Genomic DNA, 16,612 nt, shown 5'->3' with positions numbered 1-16,612 from the left:
ATTGCTTAGCTGGACCAGTCTCCTGTCACACATACGGAAATGGTGGCCAGGAGAAATTAGTGATTATGTTGATGAGGTAGAAGCAGAGTCAGGATCTGCCGTGACCTACATCCAAATACATCCAAAAGTATCTGCTTTAAAAAAATCTTCAAGCATGTTGAGGTTCTCAAGTCTTATCTCCAGATTGCATTTAGGATTACCAAGCATTGTTACAAAGACCTTGACCCCTTGTGTAAAGAGTAACTTGGGTAATTAACTGAGCAGGATACATTGTAATTCGTGTCTTATTAACAACCTTAATTCTATAAGGAATGGTTTATTTACAAAACAGTGGCCTAAACCTTGCCTCCATACCTGTCTTGGCAATTTATTTTAGAAGGAAATATTTTTTGACCCATTGATAGATTATTTTTAAGTATTCTAAGTGAAGCAGGCGTGGTAGATATAACATGTTATAGATGTATTTGTCTTTGTTTGTTTTTAGCATCAAGCATTGCACAATTCTCTCCAATAATGTAGATCATCTCTTACTGAATTTAACGCTGTCTGATATCATGGTCTCCTTGGCAAATGCCTCAACTTTACAGAAGGATTCCAACTGGATAGAAATGATAAGAAAATTTGTGACAAAGACCCTTGAAGATGGCTTTAGGCTAAATAGTAAGCAGCTAAACAGATTGCTTGGAGTATCATGGAGATTAATGCAGATACAACCTAACAGAGGTAGGTGTTCTTGCTTTGTCCTTATTTAAGAGAGGAGCTCTTATGCATGCTATTAGGGTCTAGCTTTGAATTGATGACTTTCACACGTTTTATGTAGACAAGTTAATTACATTCAAACCTTAAAAGTTAGCTTGTATAATTATAAATGGACTATCTGCTTGAACACTGAAATGGTTAATACTCAGCGCATCTCTTTCTCAGGTGAGTAGGTCCACTGTGAAGCAATATGATTAAATTTCTAGTAGATTACAGACTTGAGTAAAAGGAGGTAGGTATTACTTCAGAATGCTATTGAGCCTAATGATAAAGAAACACACTTTTCTGGTCTAGTTTGATTAGAAATTGAGCACTTTCCCCTTTTATCCATATAGAATGAGTTGAATCTTGCCTGTCTCTACCTTTCTGCTAGCCTGAAGTTATGTCACATAAAGTCTATTTTTAGTGTGATTTACGAATTCTTTTCATTCAAAAACAAAGCTTTCCTGTTTGGTTCCCATCTTATTCATCTTTCTAATATCTTGGTTTTTGTCATCATTGCATAGGTTTGTTGTCCCTTACAAAAATTACACTGTAGTCTCAGGTTGCAGTCTGACTTTTATATTAACTCATTACTATTGGACTTCAGTGGTAGTATCAGTTTGTGACTAAGATCTGCTTTGTCATAGGAACAAAGTAAAGTGCTTCTGTGCTTTTAGAGGAATTTGGGAGCTGGTGAAGAAACATTTTTGATTAATATACAGTTGTTTTTGTATTTAGAGGCTACAGAGTCTCTCATCAAGGCAGTTTATACATTGTATCAGCAGAGAGGCCTCCTCCTTCCAGTTCGAACTTTGTTACTAAAGTTTTTCAGTAAAATCTATCAAAAAGAAGAACTGAGATCTTACAGAGTCAGGTAAGGTTTCATTTATTTTACCTTTCTTTTTTGGTGGAGTTATTTTGTAGTCTACTTAAGATACTAGAGTGGTAAAAATCTTTGGAGATGTTCATTCGTTTTATTTTGTTTGGCTGCATATAAGAAAAGATATAAAATTGTATATAGAAACATGCATAGTAGTGCCAGTAATCTTTATGTGCACCACCAGCAGATAAAAGCCTCTTTGAGCTTATATTTCCACTTGTCCACTTACAACTTAAGGTCAGTTGGAGTAACCTATAGCAGCTTCAACTTTTTCTTTTGCTTTCTGTAAAAACTATGGAGGTTGAACTATTAGCTATTAGTGGCATATTGGGGCATATGGTGTAAGAATGAAGACGATAGAAGATGAAAAAGTTTCCGGCTTAGTTTGGTGCTATCAGTTGAGATGGATAACACAAAGAGTAGAATTAAGGAATTAATTTTTTGATACGGTGAATTTGAGATACAGTTTGGAAGTCAGGAAGATGTGTTTAGGTAGAAGATAAGGTTTGGGGATACCTGAGCATATGTAGGTAGTTGTTGAAACATATTTGAGTCTTTAGTAGAAGCTGGGTGCTTTTCATAATTTATCTAAATCTCATATTCCTACTTTGAGGTGTAGATACTGTTACTTTCGTTTTGTAGGAGGAAACTGAAGCTTAGTTTAATAAGTTGGTGAGTGTCCTATAATTAATGGGGAACAGAGCTGAGACTTAAGTTTAGGTCTGACAGCAAAGGTCATGCTTAATTCACTAAGCTCTTGGGGTACAGCAAAAGTGATTGCCGTTGCCTGAGTGAAGAGACATTGGAGCTTTAGCAAGTATAAGTACAGTTGATCCTTGAACAGTGTGGGGATTAGGGACACTGACCCCCCTCCCCATTACAGTTGAAAAACTGTATGTAACTTTTGACTCCCTCAGAACTTAACTACTAATAGCCTACTGTTGATCAGAAGTCTTACCGATAAGTTGATAAACATATTTTGTATGTTATATATATTATATATTGCATTCTTACAATAATACCTAGCTTAATGCTTTCAGTGTTTCTAGGGTGTGCAGTTTGTGAGGTTTTCACAAAAAAATTTCCAGTATATTTATTGAAAAAAACCTGCATGTAAGCAGACCCCCGCAGTTCAAAACCATATTGTTCAAAGGTCAACTGTATACTGAAGAACTAAAATAACACAGGTTTGAAACCATTTAGTGTGAGAGCACCCTACATTGAATGCATTATTGAGTTAGTATAACAGCTAATACTGTAAGGATAAATAGAACACAAAGAGCAGTAGTAGTGTCTGTTTTTGAAGATAAACATGCAATTTAGATAGTGCCCCAAATTGCATGCTCTTTTTAAGTGAGTGGTTAAAACCTTGGAAAATGCTACAGCTGAATAAATGATGCTTCTGGTCTTATAAACTCTAAAATGTTTAAATGAGTACATGTGTTCTTGGTAGATAATAATGTCACTCTGTGGTATATTTAAGTTAAAAATTTTTTTTGTTTGTTTAAACTTATTTCTCTTGTCTTTATACTTTATTTTGTTCTTCCTTGGTGTTTCTTAGATATCGTAGTAAGGTGTTATCCCGTTGGCTGGCTGGTTTACCATTGCAGCTTGCTCATCTTGGCTCCCGAAATCCTGAGCTGTCAACACAGCTTATTGATATCATCCATACTGCAGCAGCACGAGCAAATAAAGAATTACTAAAAAGTTTACAAGCTTCTGCTCTCCGAATCTATGGTAAGAGTTTAACTGTGTAGGTAACCATTGATCTACCCTGCATTAGGAAAGAAGTTTCTTTAAAAAAAAAATTTTTTTTTTAATGTTTATTTTTGAAGGAGAGAGAGACAGAGTGTGAGCGGGGGTGGGGCAGAGAGAGAGGGAGACAGAATCTGAAGCAGGCTCCAGGCTCTGAGCTTTCAGTACAGAGCCATGTGGGGCTCAAACACACAAGCTGTGAGATCATGACCTGAGCCGAAGTCGGCTGCTTAACGGACTGAGCCACCCAGGCACCCCTGGGAAAGAAGTTTCTAAGCGGAACTCTTTAGGTTTGCCTTTCCTTTGAATTATTATAAATGATTCACACCATGGTTAAAGTGCCAGAACAAAATATCAAATAGTAAATTCATTTTCAATAGTAAGTATTTTTTATTAGGATACTTTTAGAAGGTTAATGGTTGTAGATGCTTCTTGGATTCTTAAATTGTCTTTTCAGCCACATGCTGTTTACAAATTCAAAACTGATCAGGTATTTAAAAAAAATTCCTTTGAAGCTTTGGCAGCAAATTAATCATAAAGGATATTTTGTATGACTTCTATATATTTATACTTTTTTATTCATCCTTGGAACTATTTTATATTTTAAGCAAAAATACCAATAAAAGCATATTGGGAGGTATTACATATATGTAATATGTATTTATTATTGAGATGTAATTCACAAACCATAAAATTTGTCCTTTTACAATGTATATTTCAGTGTTTTTAACATATTCCCAAAGTTGTGCAGTCACCACTGTCTGATTCCAGAATATTTTTATCACCCCAAAAAGAGATTAAACCCATTAGTAGTCCTTCCCCAGCTCCTGGCAACCACCAATCTACTTTCCTGTCTCTATGGATTTGCCTGTTCTGGACATTTGTTATAAATGGAATTATATAATGTAGAGCCTTTTGAATCTGGCTATTTTCACTTAATGTACTGTTAGCAGTATACATGCATATTTAGTGTGCATGTATCTGTACTTTTTTTTTTTTTTTTTTTTTTTTTGCTGAGTACTAGTATTCCACTCTATGAATCTGTCACTTATATTTACCCATTCATTAAGTGATGGACATTTGGTTTGCTTCCATCCTTTTTGGGTTATATTTTTAAGTCTTTTTTTTTTCAGTACTGCTTATATGTAGATGTCTTCTGCTTTAAATTAGGTTGATATTGTAATTGTCACTGTTTAGCAAAAGCGCTTGTTTTTTACCGTTTTACTTTGGTTCAATCCCTTTACCCCATCAAAGTTATTATTTCAGACATTGACACTTGGATGTTGTGGAATTATTAGTGTTAAATAAATATATCTTTATAATGTTCATTGTTTTACTTTAGAAAATAGTTTAAGTCCTACATATACTTTATGATAAAACTTTTTTATGTAGATGATAAGTTGAAATTCAGTTTAATACAGTAAAAAGTAAGCAAGCACTCAATCTGCTTTACTAATTTAATATCTGTATATCTTTTATAGTTGACTTTAATATGTGTTACCTACCCCACTAGATCCACAAGAAGGCACTGTGGTGGTTCTTCCAGCAGACTCTCAGCAGCGTTTGGTCCAGCTTGTATATTTTCTACCAAGTCTGCCTGCTGATTTACTTTCTCGGTTAAGTCGTTGCTGTATTATGGGAAGACTCAGTTCAAGTTTGGCTGCCATGCTTATCGGGATACTGCACATGAGGTAGCATCCAAGTGAGCTATATTTTAAGTATATAGTCTTTTCTCCCATGCCTTTTACTGGCAGTGTGTAAATTACAGAAGGCTTATACTGCTACTAACTTCATTTGCTCTTAATGCAACATTTAAAACTCTTCATCCTATTATTGCTAGATAAAGTTCACTGGAGTAAGACTGTTTCAAGTTTTTTAGTGATTTGTATAGATAGAAATTATCTATAATTTGTACATAATGTACAGATTTTAAATTCTCAAAAGCCTGTAGTAAGGGTTCAGTGGCAGGTGAGAGTACTGTGCTTAAATAAAACCTTTGGTGTTAATGACATTGTGATACAGACCTTCTTTTCAGGGACCTCCAAATTTAACGTAGCTGGTGAAATAAATATGTTTGTGACTCAGGCGAAGAAGAATCAGTTGAAATTTCTTTTTGTGTGTGTGTGGTTAAATGTACATAACATAAAACTTAACCATTTTAACCGGTTTTAAGTATACAGTTAAAACTGTACAGTGGCATTAAGTACTTTCACATTGTTGTGCAGCCAGCACCGCTGTCCATCTCCACAACTCTTTTATCATTCCAAACTGAAACTCTGCATGCGTTAAACAGTAACTCCTCATCCCCCTCCCCCCCCGGCCCTTAGTAACCACTGTTCTATCTTCATGATAAAAAAAATAAATTAATTAATGTTTATTTTTGAGAGAGAGAGAGAGAGATCACGCGATGGGGAGGGGCAGAGAGAGGGAGATACAGAATCCAAAGCAGGCTCCAGGCTTCAGTCTGTCAGCACAGAGTCCAGCGTGGGGCTTGAACTCACAAACTGAACTGTGAGATCATGATCTGAGCCAAAGTCAGACTCTTAACCGACTGAGCCACCCAGACGCCCCTTCATGATTTTGAGTATTCTAAGTACCTCATATAAATGGAATCCTACTATATATGACCTTTTGTGTCTTGCTTATTTCACTCAGCATAACTCTTCAAGGTACATCCACATCGTATCATGTATCAGAATTTCCTTTTTAAGGTTGACTTAATGTTCCAGTATATGTATATACTACATTTTGTTTATTTTTCCCTTGATGGAAACTTGGTTGTTTCCATCTTCTAGCTTTTGTGAATAATGCTGCTGTGATCATTGGTGTACAGATATCTGTTTGAGTCCTTGCTTTAAATTCTTTTGGCTATATACCCAGAAGTGGAATTGTTGGGTCACATGGTAATTCTCTGTTTAATTCTTCGAGGAACTGCTGTAACGTGTTCCACAGTGGCTGCATCATTTTACTCTTAAATGTTTTATAATAGTGTTTCATATTGTAGGTATTCAAAGTATCCTTAAACACCTTGTGTTTGTATCATTAGGCATAATATTTTTAGTGTTCAGTAAGATTTATTATTGATTGTGTCTCATAGGCAGGGTCTAATATGGTTTTAGGGAGAAATTGAAATCTAGGTGGTACCTGAAAAGTTTAAAGACTAATAACTTCCTTGTGACTTGTACAATACAGATCCTCTATCCTGGTTAAATAGGGGTAGCTCACTTTATTGGTAGACTTGCTTTAGCTTGTTTGACAGTCACCTCTTACCATTATAAGACATATCTTGGAATCAGTCACCTAAAGTGTGATTTACCTTTCTTTTTAGCTAGCAGAAGAGAGCTCTCGGCAATGTGTTTGTTTATATGTGAAATTCACTCTTTTATTTCTTCTGTGTGCATGTGCATTAGAGGGACTTGGTCTTACCTTTAAGTGCTTTAAGCATATATTAGTTTCAGTGTTTTTCTTTCTAAGGGAAAAAAATCCTTGTCTAGTAAGCAGTTATTTAGCAGGCCTTTAAAAAAATTAAATGTGATTTCTTTTTGTTACTGAAGTGGTTTTGTTTATTAACTTCCAGTAGAGGGCACTCTGTTCCTTTGATACAACTGGTGAAGGATCTGTTTTCACGTTGACTTAAAATCAGTTTTTGAACACTTCTTGAAGCTAGTTCTCTTTGGAAGCTATGTTTATATCTTTATCAATATCAGTTATAATTGACTTGATAACTTTTGCCAAGGATGTTTTCAATTTTTTTTTCTTTTTGTGGAGATTTGTGGTAACTATTGAGAAAATATATTTACAGATAGTCGGGATTCATAATCACCAAATTAAAAGCATATTGTCAATATAGTTAAAAATCCACCAAGTTAAATTGTTTTTTAGCAGAGTCTGTTAGTAGACTTCTCTCTCTGTAGATGTATTGTTCCCATTCAGATGAATCTCTCTTTTTTTTTTTCAGATGAATCTCTTTTTAAAAAAATAATACAAAATTAGGACTTCTGAACTTTCTTAGGCCAGTGACATCATTATATCACTTCCTAGATTCAGAATTTAACAATAATGTTTGTTTCCCTCAGACATACACTGGGTTATTTCATATCTGGTTTTCTTTTCAAAATACCCCCTTCTGTCCTCAACTATGACTATACACAAGCCAGTTCCTTTTCATAATCTTCCACCTGCACTGTTATAATATTCCATCTAACTTTTGCACTTTTGCCAGATTAATTTTCCTTAAATATTGCTTTAATTCTGATTTTTGTCTGTTACACTAAGTGTATTATGAGATCAGGTTCTTTTAGGTTTTGTAGTTCTGATGTCCTGTTTGTCTTTATCCAAGAGAGTTAACCCCAAAGAATAGTTTGTTCCATATGTGAAAAACCCATCAGCTAAAAACTGTTGGTATTCATCTTTTTAAAAGTGCAATTAGAGTTGTTGCCCCTATCTAATTTTTATCACCCACTTAAAGTCTTTTAGAGTTTGACTCCCCCTCCCCCCCCATACCATTCTCCTTGCGTTTTCCCCCTTACCTTTGCTCATTCCTTATCCTTTCTGCCCCTAGTTTATTTACAGCTGGATTGGGAAACATAAGACCTAAATGTGGAGAGAATCCACACTGTTAGAGAAAAATCTGACAAGGGAGAAATTTGGGACTAAGAAATTTGGCCTGATTTTTAAGTAGGGTAAAATACATGACCTCCTCTGTCAGGAACAGTTTCAGGTTAGTTCTTTTGTCCCAGCTTACCTCAGAAGTGTTCTGGCTTTGACAGTATATATGGTCATCATAATTTTAAGGGCAGTATGATATATTGCTTGTCATTTGTTGAAAGCAGTCTCTTAAATGGATTTTGCTACCTTTTTTAGCCACTGGATGGCACAGTTGCTTTCTGTTTTCACTGGGTTCAAAAGCATATTAGTTTGTTTTCTAATTACCATTTTGTACTCTTTCCCATTGTGCATTTCTGGCTTTTTAAAATAACCTCTCAGTTTTTGTTACTCCTCCCATAAGTCTTTTGCTTATTGTGGGAATAATAAAAAAGGGTGTTTCCATTATTTTAACTGCCCAGATTTAAAGAATGGTAATAAATATTAGCTATTGTAACAGTAAATTAAGTGCTTCTAGTTGAATTAGAAATGCCCAATTTTGTCTGACATTTATTCAGATAACTGAAAAAATTTGTAGCCTCAGCTTGTTGGATCTGATCATTCTCAGCACCCCCCCCCCTTTTTTTTTGGCCATATCTGAGACTAACATTTGTTGTCTTTTCCCTTAGCCTTAACTTGAAGAGAGTTTTTAAAGGAATCACTGGAAACTGATCCCCTACCAGGAACCACATAATCCTCATTTAATGAGAAGCTGCTTTACATTTAGCTATTCGCCTAAGTATACCATGAATACTTAGCTGTGCTATTATGACGTAGACCCAGTTATAGCTTTGCACAGTATAGGAACATATGATTATCCTAGAATGACTTTACATGGAATATTCTTTGCCTAACTAAGATACTTTTTGCTTAGTTAGGAAATGAGCTTGTTTAAACTTAGCTCATTTAAGTAAGCAAGGTAAGACTTTATGAAAATCAAGTAGCAGCCAAACCTGCTACTGAAAAGCAAAGCTTCATCTTGGCTCCTTGGAATCTGATTTTCAAATGGCATGGAAATTTTCTAATTTATACCATATATATGGATCAGTTATGCTTTTTCATGGATATTTTGCATAAGTATGTTAGAAGTTGAACTTCCTATATTCTGGTACTTGAGCCCTTATATTTAAAGTGAATATATACTCTGGGTTTTTAAGTTATTAGTGCAGATTTGTTTTCAATAAAGAAAAATAGTTATGTATTGTGCTGTTTTTCAAAGTCTTCCAAGTTGGTCACCTCTGGTAATAATTCTCCTATTGTTTGTTATAGATCATCATTTTCTGGATGGAAGTATTCAGCTAAAGACTGGTTGATGAGTGATGTGGACTATTTCAGCTTCTTATTTTCAACACTTACAGGTAAAGACATTCACCTGACAAATTAAGGAAAGGAAAAATCTGGTATAAAAGTTGTCCTAAGATTTACTGTCTTATCTGTTTGGTTCTAAGTTTTGAAGATGGTAAATAATCTATTTACCTTGAAATGATTTTTATGGCTAATAAGTGGGGATCTTTGAAGGAATATTTGTATTCTCCAGTGTCAGGCTTTTGAGGCAGGGATATACATGATTCATGTTTAAATCTCTCAGAGTACAAATACTCTGGAGATGATTTGAATGTCATATGATTATATTTTCATTTATTTCTAAGTCTAATTTCTCAACTTGATTATCTTGCTTTACAGTGAGTTGGACATACTTGACTCTTTCAGATAGTCAGGTGCAAACCTCATTGCATACTTTAAAAAGTTGATGAGCAGAATATCCATTTTAAAAATGTTTAAAATGTTCAACTTGATAGTAAGTACATCAGATTTCAGTTAGCCATTTTCTACATTCCATTGCTCAAAAGCAAAAGTAGTGAAATGAATCTACAAATAAGTTAGATGTGTAAGTATTATTACTTTTGTTTTAAATGATTGTACTGTTTCAACATTCCTGTTGTATATTTGGAGGATAAAGATGACATTCTTTGACATTTTCTGAAGGCTTAAAATTTAGGAGATTTAATGAATAGGTTAAGATACTCCAGAAAAAACTTGACAAGTGCTGATAATGAGCTGAATCCAAGATAAATATTACATACACGGATAAATGAGTGTTTATTTGATAGTTTTGGATGTACCCATTTGAGATAGAAGGCAGGGATTTTATGTTTTAATAGTGGTAAAGGGTTAGGGTTAAGGGTTAGTGGTTTTAGAAAGCTCATTAGGAGTCAGTACTGTGATGTGGCCATCAAACTAGATGGTGACTCTTTAAGCTTAATGTCATGGAAATACAGTGATTTGAACATCAAAGCAGGCCACAACGCTGGTATTCTGATCCGTCTGAGCACTGTCAGGAGATACTGTCAAGTTGTCTATGTAGGTCAGACCAAGTGTATGTAATAGGGGTGGTAAGAGGATCAGAAATTTTGCTGTATAAAGTGTAGTTGGAAGAACTACACATGTATTATCAAAAAAAAAAAAAAAAATCCGGAAGGGTTTAGGAGGGAGAGTTTTAAAACATTTGAAGGGCTATTAGAGCTCCTGGGTGGCTCAGTTGGTTAAAACATTTGAAGGGCTATTATACAAAAAAAAATATATAGATAGTATACATATGAAGCAGTATATCATTTTACTTGTTGATTTGCTTTTTTAAACCTGCCATTAATGGAAAAGCTTATGCCTTTCACATTTTTTAAAGTAAAAGTGGTATGGTTCCCAGTATAAGGGGTAAAACTTAACTTGTTGCTGCATCATATATTGGGTCAGATCACATCCTTTGTGTACATAATTAATAGGAATTTTACTGCCTCCATTGCTAGCAATTCGTTTTTTAAAATATGTGAAAAGCAGAAATTCAGAGAAAGCAGAGTAGCCAAAGAATTTAAACTTGAAGGTACATGTCTATTTTTTAAAAATAAGAATGTCATTTGCTTTGTGATTTATTTTTTTAAATTAACTTTCTTTGTACCTAAATTAGGGTTTTCAAAAGAGGAGTTGACTTGGCTTCAGAGTCTTCGAGGAGTTCCTCACGTCATCCAGACACAGCTTTCCCCTGTGCTTCTTTACCTTACTGACTTGGATCAGTTTTTACATCATTGGGATGTTACAGAGGTAATAGTGCATTTAAAAAGAAACTTATGATTATTAAAATTCTGTTCATCAACTACCAATAGTTACTATATATTAGGATTGCCTTGTAGGAGATCCTTTCAGAGATAAAGAGTAGTATAAGAAATGATCCACATTTTGAGAGCACTTATCTTGGATAGGAGATATATGTTTCTAAAAGAGGAGTGTTTTTCATTACTGGTTGCACTACTAGAACAGAATAAATTAGCAGTCTGAATGGTGGAGATAAATTTATTTTCTTTTATCTAGTATAGAATGGATAGGATAGATGCTTCTATGAAAAGGGAGAATTTGACTTAAGTCTTGAAGGATGCGTAGAACTACTTGGATTTGGTATCTTTGAAGGTGACGTTTTTTAAAAAACAAGATTATTCAATTCTTTTGGTTTTGAGAATTAGTACATAGTATGTTAAAGATAATTTAAAGCCTTTTTTCATTAAGTTTTAAAGTTCAACCTACAAATCTTATTTTTAAGATAAATACAATAACTTTAAGCAGTCTTTTAAAATGGGACTTTGATTATCCTTTTATAAACTTAGTTAAAATTTTAAACCATTTAACCTTTGTTTAAAGTTTATTTTGAGAGAGAGAGAGCATGAGCATGAGCGGGTGAGGGGCAGAGAGAGAGGGAAGGAGAGAATCCCAAGAGGTTCCGCATCATCGGCGCAGAGCCCAGTATGGGGCTTGAACTCGTGCACTGTGAGATCATTACCTGAGCGAAATCAAGAGTTAGATGCTTAACCAACTGAGCCACTCCGATGCCCCATCAAGTAATTCAGTTTTCTGATAAACCTTCACAAATGTTAAAATATTAAATATAGACTAAATTAAGCTTTATAAAATACGATAAACCTTAAAAAAGTTATTTTAATACTTTATTTATTTATTTTGAGAAAGAATGAGTAGGGGCAGGGCAGAGAGGGAAGGAGACAGAGAATTCCAAGCAGGCTGTGCACTGATGGCACAGAACCTGCCATGGGGCTTGAACTCCTGAACCATGAGATCGAGACCTGTGCCAAAGTCAAGAGTTGGATGCTCAACTGACTGAGCCACCCAGGCGCCCCTATAAATATAATAAATCTTAATAACTTAGGCTTTGGTACTGCTTATAGTAAAAATCAAATTAAAATCATAAGTTTTAAATTGGAATTATTAGGCTGATCTTTTACTGTAACAGAATAAATTGTCTTACATGTTACAGATATGTAAGCTAAATATGCAGAAACATAAACATTGATATAAGGTTTTGATTCTCTAAAACATTTCTATAATAATTAATTTCTATTATTTATTTTTTCATTTTTTTATTTCCTACATGAAAAATGCTTATGCAGTAAGAATGTACTAATATCATCCCAAGTAATTTTGGTTTGAACCTTTTTTGCAAATTCTCAGGTTATGTTCTCTGCTAGCTAGTTTCTTTTAATGATTTGGAAGGCCCTTGGTGAGAACACTGACTAATACAGTCTTTCCTTAAAGCTTATAATAGCTAGTCCAAAAGCTTTTTTTTTTTTTTTTTTAACCTCTGTCATTATTCTCAACAGGGTAGTCTCTAGATTCAAGTTACATCCTACTTTTCTATTTTGTTGCTATAACAATTGATTTTACTCAGCTGATCTATTATTTACTTCTTTTATTCTATTCTCAATATGCTTAATATTTTCCCATCTGTTAAGACAGTACCTTTTATAGATTTATATATACTTTTCACTTTGCATTGTTTGACTCTGATTACAATTCTTAGGTATGCCAGTGAATTTATCTTCACTTTATTGCCCTAATGCCTGGTACTATGTTTATATGTATGTTCTCCAACAATACTGGATTTTAAAAAAGTGAAAAGAAATAATGAATTGGTTTAACATCTGAAATTTTATCTTACTTCATAGTAAATGAAGAGAGCTAAGATAGATCTCCTGAGGTTAAGGCCTTGAATATTAGATTGGAGGGATTGGGCTTGCCAACAGTAGTAAGAGTAGTTTTAAAGGACAGACTGTAATTAATGTATGTAAACCATCATGATGTATTGGAGAAAACACTGTATGGGATTATTGGGCTCCAGATTCCAGGCATAGATTTACCAGTGTCTAGTTTGGTAACTTGGACAAGTCATATAGCCTTTATCTGATTATTTAAATTTTTCATAAGCACATCATCTGTGTAAAGCCAAAATAAAATTGTCATGAAAATGTTATCAGCTGTATTTCTGAAGTGAACATTTCTCAAGGACGTGCATTAAACTTCAAGGTTGCTGTCTTTGAAATGTTAAGACATAATTAGGAAAAATCTGAAAGTCTCATTTTTAGTTTGTGAACTTAAGTGAAGATTCCAGTTTTCTTTTGGATAAATTTTATTATTTAAGTTGGCCTTTTCATGTGAAAATATTTGACATACACATAGTTTTGACATCCTTAATGTAAACATTTATTTTTCTAATTATTTCATTTGAACAAGTTATTAGGACTGGGATCGCTCAGTTGTTTTGTAGTTTCATCTGTTTAAGCCAAAGTGATTCTTTTTCAAATCAGACTTTTTTTTTTTTTTTTTTTTTTTTTGAGTAGGTATTCACAAAATACAATTCAGAACAGAGGATAATAGTAAAAAAGTCTTCTTCCACTCCCTCTCAACTACCCATTTTTCCTCCCCGGTTTCTAAGTAAACGTGTTCTTTCAGATATCTTCTGTCTTCACAAATGACTAAATATATTGTCATTTTTTTTTTTTTAAAGAAGTAATATCCTTTATATGCTAACCTAGACCTTGTCATTTTCACTTGTATCTTTGTTATTATTCTTTCTGAGCACTAAAGGAAGAGTTGTATGACCTTCCTGTTAATGATGGAAACTATAGTTAACAGGGAACGATCAAAAAGAGAACAGGAATCTCTGTGCAGAGATACCTTTTAGAAATGGAGATTTCTACTCCAGAGCCAATGAAAGGTTTTAAGGTTAATGTTAATTGTCATTTACAAAATACTGATTAGTTGTAAAAGAATGTTTTTTAACATGGATAAGCTCAGAATAATAATAATTATATAAATTCAGCTTAAGAAATAAGAACATTTTTATTTTTGAAACCCCTGTGTCCCTTTCCCTTCAGAGTAACACTGTCTTTAATTTTATCATATTTTTGTTTCTTTACAGTTTTATTGTAATTAGCATGTAACTCCGAACTATATTGTTGAGTTTTACGTGTTTACAAGTGAAACATTTTTTAGTAATTTTCTTTTTATTCAGTGTATTCTTAAAGGTATCTATGTTAATGTATAAGCAGTAATTCATTGTTTTCGTTGCTGTATAGTATTGCATTGCAGTAAGATACCATGATTCATTGCTTTTGTAGTTTGAGTATTTTTAGCATTCCATTTTACCTCTGCTTTGGCATATTAGCTATGCCTCTTTGTTTTGTTTTTAGGTGTTTGCTCTTTAACTTAATACAGCCTACCTTCAAACTATACTACTTTATACCATAATATAATGTGTAATGATATGTGAGGTCATTCTTATGTTTTTCTGTATGTAATGTTTTTTTTTTTCCTCTATATGCTTTTTTCTTCCTACATGTTGTCAAGATAATCTTTTTACCACTTTCTTCAGCAGTTTGATTGTATTAATTAATGCCTTGGTGTTACTTTCTTAATTTTTTTTTTTTAAGCTTGGTATTTGCTGAATGTTTTACTAGGTTTATAGTTTATTGTTTTGGGGAAAAAAATGTCACTCATTCCTTCAAAAGATGTTTTGGTTCCCTTCTTTGGGACTTAATTTACTTGTATGTTAGACCACTTGACATTGTCCTGTAGACCTTTGAGACTCTTTAACCTTTTTTTGCCATCTCTTGAGAAAGTATGCTGTATCTTCAAGTTCACTGATCTTTCCTGCATTATCTAATGTGCTATTTAAATCTTAAAGATTTTTTTAAAATTAAGATTTCTTTTAGAGCAGTTCTAATTTCACAGAAAAATTGAAGGGAAGGAAAAGGTGTTTCCCCGTATAATCCCTTCCCCCACATTTGCATAACCTTCTCCCTTATCAACATCCCCCACCAGAGTGGTATATTTGTTATAGTTAATGATTCTGTGTTGATATAATTACCCAAAGTCCACAATATACATTATGGTTTACTCTTGGTGTTAACACATTTTATGGATCTGGACAAATGTATAATGCCACATATCCATCAGTATGATCTCATATGAGTGTCTTTACTACCCTGATATCCTCTGTGCTCTGACTGTTCATTCTCCATGTCCCCCAACCCCTGACAACCACAGGTGTTTGTTTGTTTTCACTGTCTGTAGTTTTACCTTTTCCAAAATGTCATACATTTGGGAGTATGCAGTATATTGCCTTTTTTAGATTGGCTTCTTTCACTTCATAATACTCATTTAAGATTCTCCTTGTTTTTTCATGGCTTCATAGCTCATTTCTTTTTATTGCTGAATAATATTACATTGGATGTACCAGTTTATCTGTTTACCTGCTGAAGGACATCTTTGTTGCTTCCAAATTTTGATAATTATGCATAAAACTGTGTATATAGGTTTATACACATCCGTGTGTAGTTTTAGTGTGGACATGTGTTTAACTGCTTTGGGTGAATACCAGGGAGAGCCATTGCTGGATTATATGGTCAGAGTGTGTTTAATTTGTAAGAAACTGTCTTCAAAGTGGTTGTACCATTTTGCAATCTTATCAGCAGTGGATGAGTTTCTGTTGCTCCAGATCCTTGCCAGCATTTGGTGTCAGTGTTTTGAATTCAGGCTGTTGTAATAAGTATGTAGCATCTCATTATTTAATTTTGATTTCCTTGATAACCTGTGATGTGGAGCATCTTTTCATATGTTTATTTGCCATGTCTTCTTTGGTGAGGTATCTATTATGGTCTTTGGCCCATTTGTTAATTGGGTTGTTTTCTTTTCGAGTTTTAAGTGCTCTTTGAATATTTTGGTTAACAATCCTTTATCAGATATATTTTTGCAAAGATTTTCTCCCAGTCTATGGCTTGTCTTTTCATACTCTTGACATTATCTTTTGCAGAGAAAAATTTTTTAATTTTAATGAAGTCCAGCTTCTTTGTTTCTTTCCTGAATTGTGCCTTCAGTATTGTATCTATAATGTCATCACCATATGTAGGTCGTTTAGGTTTTTCTTCTAAGTCATTACAGTTTTGCATTTTGTATTTTACATTTAGGTCTGTTATGATTCACTCTGAGTTAATTTTTGTGAAGAGTCTAGATTCATTTATTTGTAGATGGATTGTTAAAGCACCATTTGTTGAAAAGACTCCATTGTCAAAGATCACTTGACTATGTGGGTCTGTCTTGCTGGGCTCTCTGTTTTGTTCCATTCATCTATTTGTCTATTCTTTAACCAATATTGCAGTGTTTTGATTAGCATAGCTTTACTGTAATTTATGAAGCTGTGTAATATCAGTCCTTTAACTTTATTCTTTTCCTTTAATATTGTGTTGGCTATTTTGG

General features: G+C 33.8%; 1 protein-coding gene across 3 annotated transcripts in view; it reads left to right on the top strand.

Moving 5' to 3' along the window:
• The window catches only part of TEX10 (testis expressed 10), a 60,736-nt gene that overhangs the window by 32,127 nt on the left and 11,997 nt on the right, over nucleotides 1-16,612 (top strand). For all 3 annotated transcript variants that reach the window (XM_042964306.1, XM_042964305.1, XM_042964307.1), the window contains 6 exons: nucleotides 485-723; nucleotides 1,480-1,615; nucleotides 3,183-3,358; nucleotides 4,890-5,067; nucleotides 9,290-9,378; nucleotides 10,983-11,116. In XM_042964306.1, the coding sequence (XP_042820240.1) occupies nucleotides 485-723; nucleotides 1,480-1,615; nucleotides 3,183-3,358; nucleotides 4,890-5,067; nucleotides 9,290-9,378; nucleotides 10,983-11,116 (952 nt within the window). The remainder of the gene's footprint in view (nucleotides 1-484; nucleotides 724-1,479; nucleotides 1,616-3,182; nucleotides 3,359-4,889; nucleotides 5,068-9,289; nucleotides 9,379-10,982; nucleotides 11,117-16,612) is intronic.

Source organism: Panthera tigris, chromosome D4 (genome assembly GCF_018350195.1).
Source record: "Panthera tigris isolate Pti1 chromosome D4, P.tigris_Pti1_mat1.1, whole genome shotgun sequence".
Classification (NCBI taxonomy): Eukaryota; Metazoa; Chordata; class Mammalia; order Carnivora; family Felidae; genus Panthera; species Panthera tigris.
This window is presented reverse-complemented; position numbering and strand designations above follow the sequence as displayed.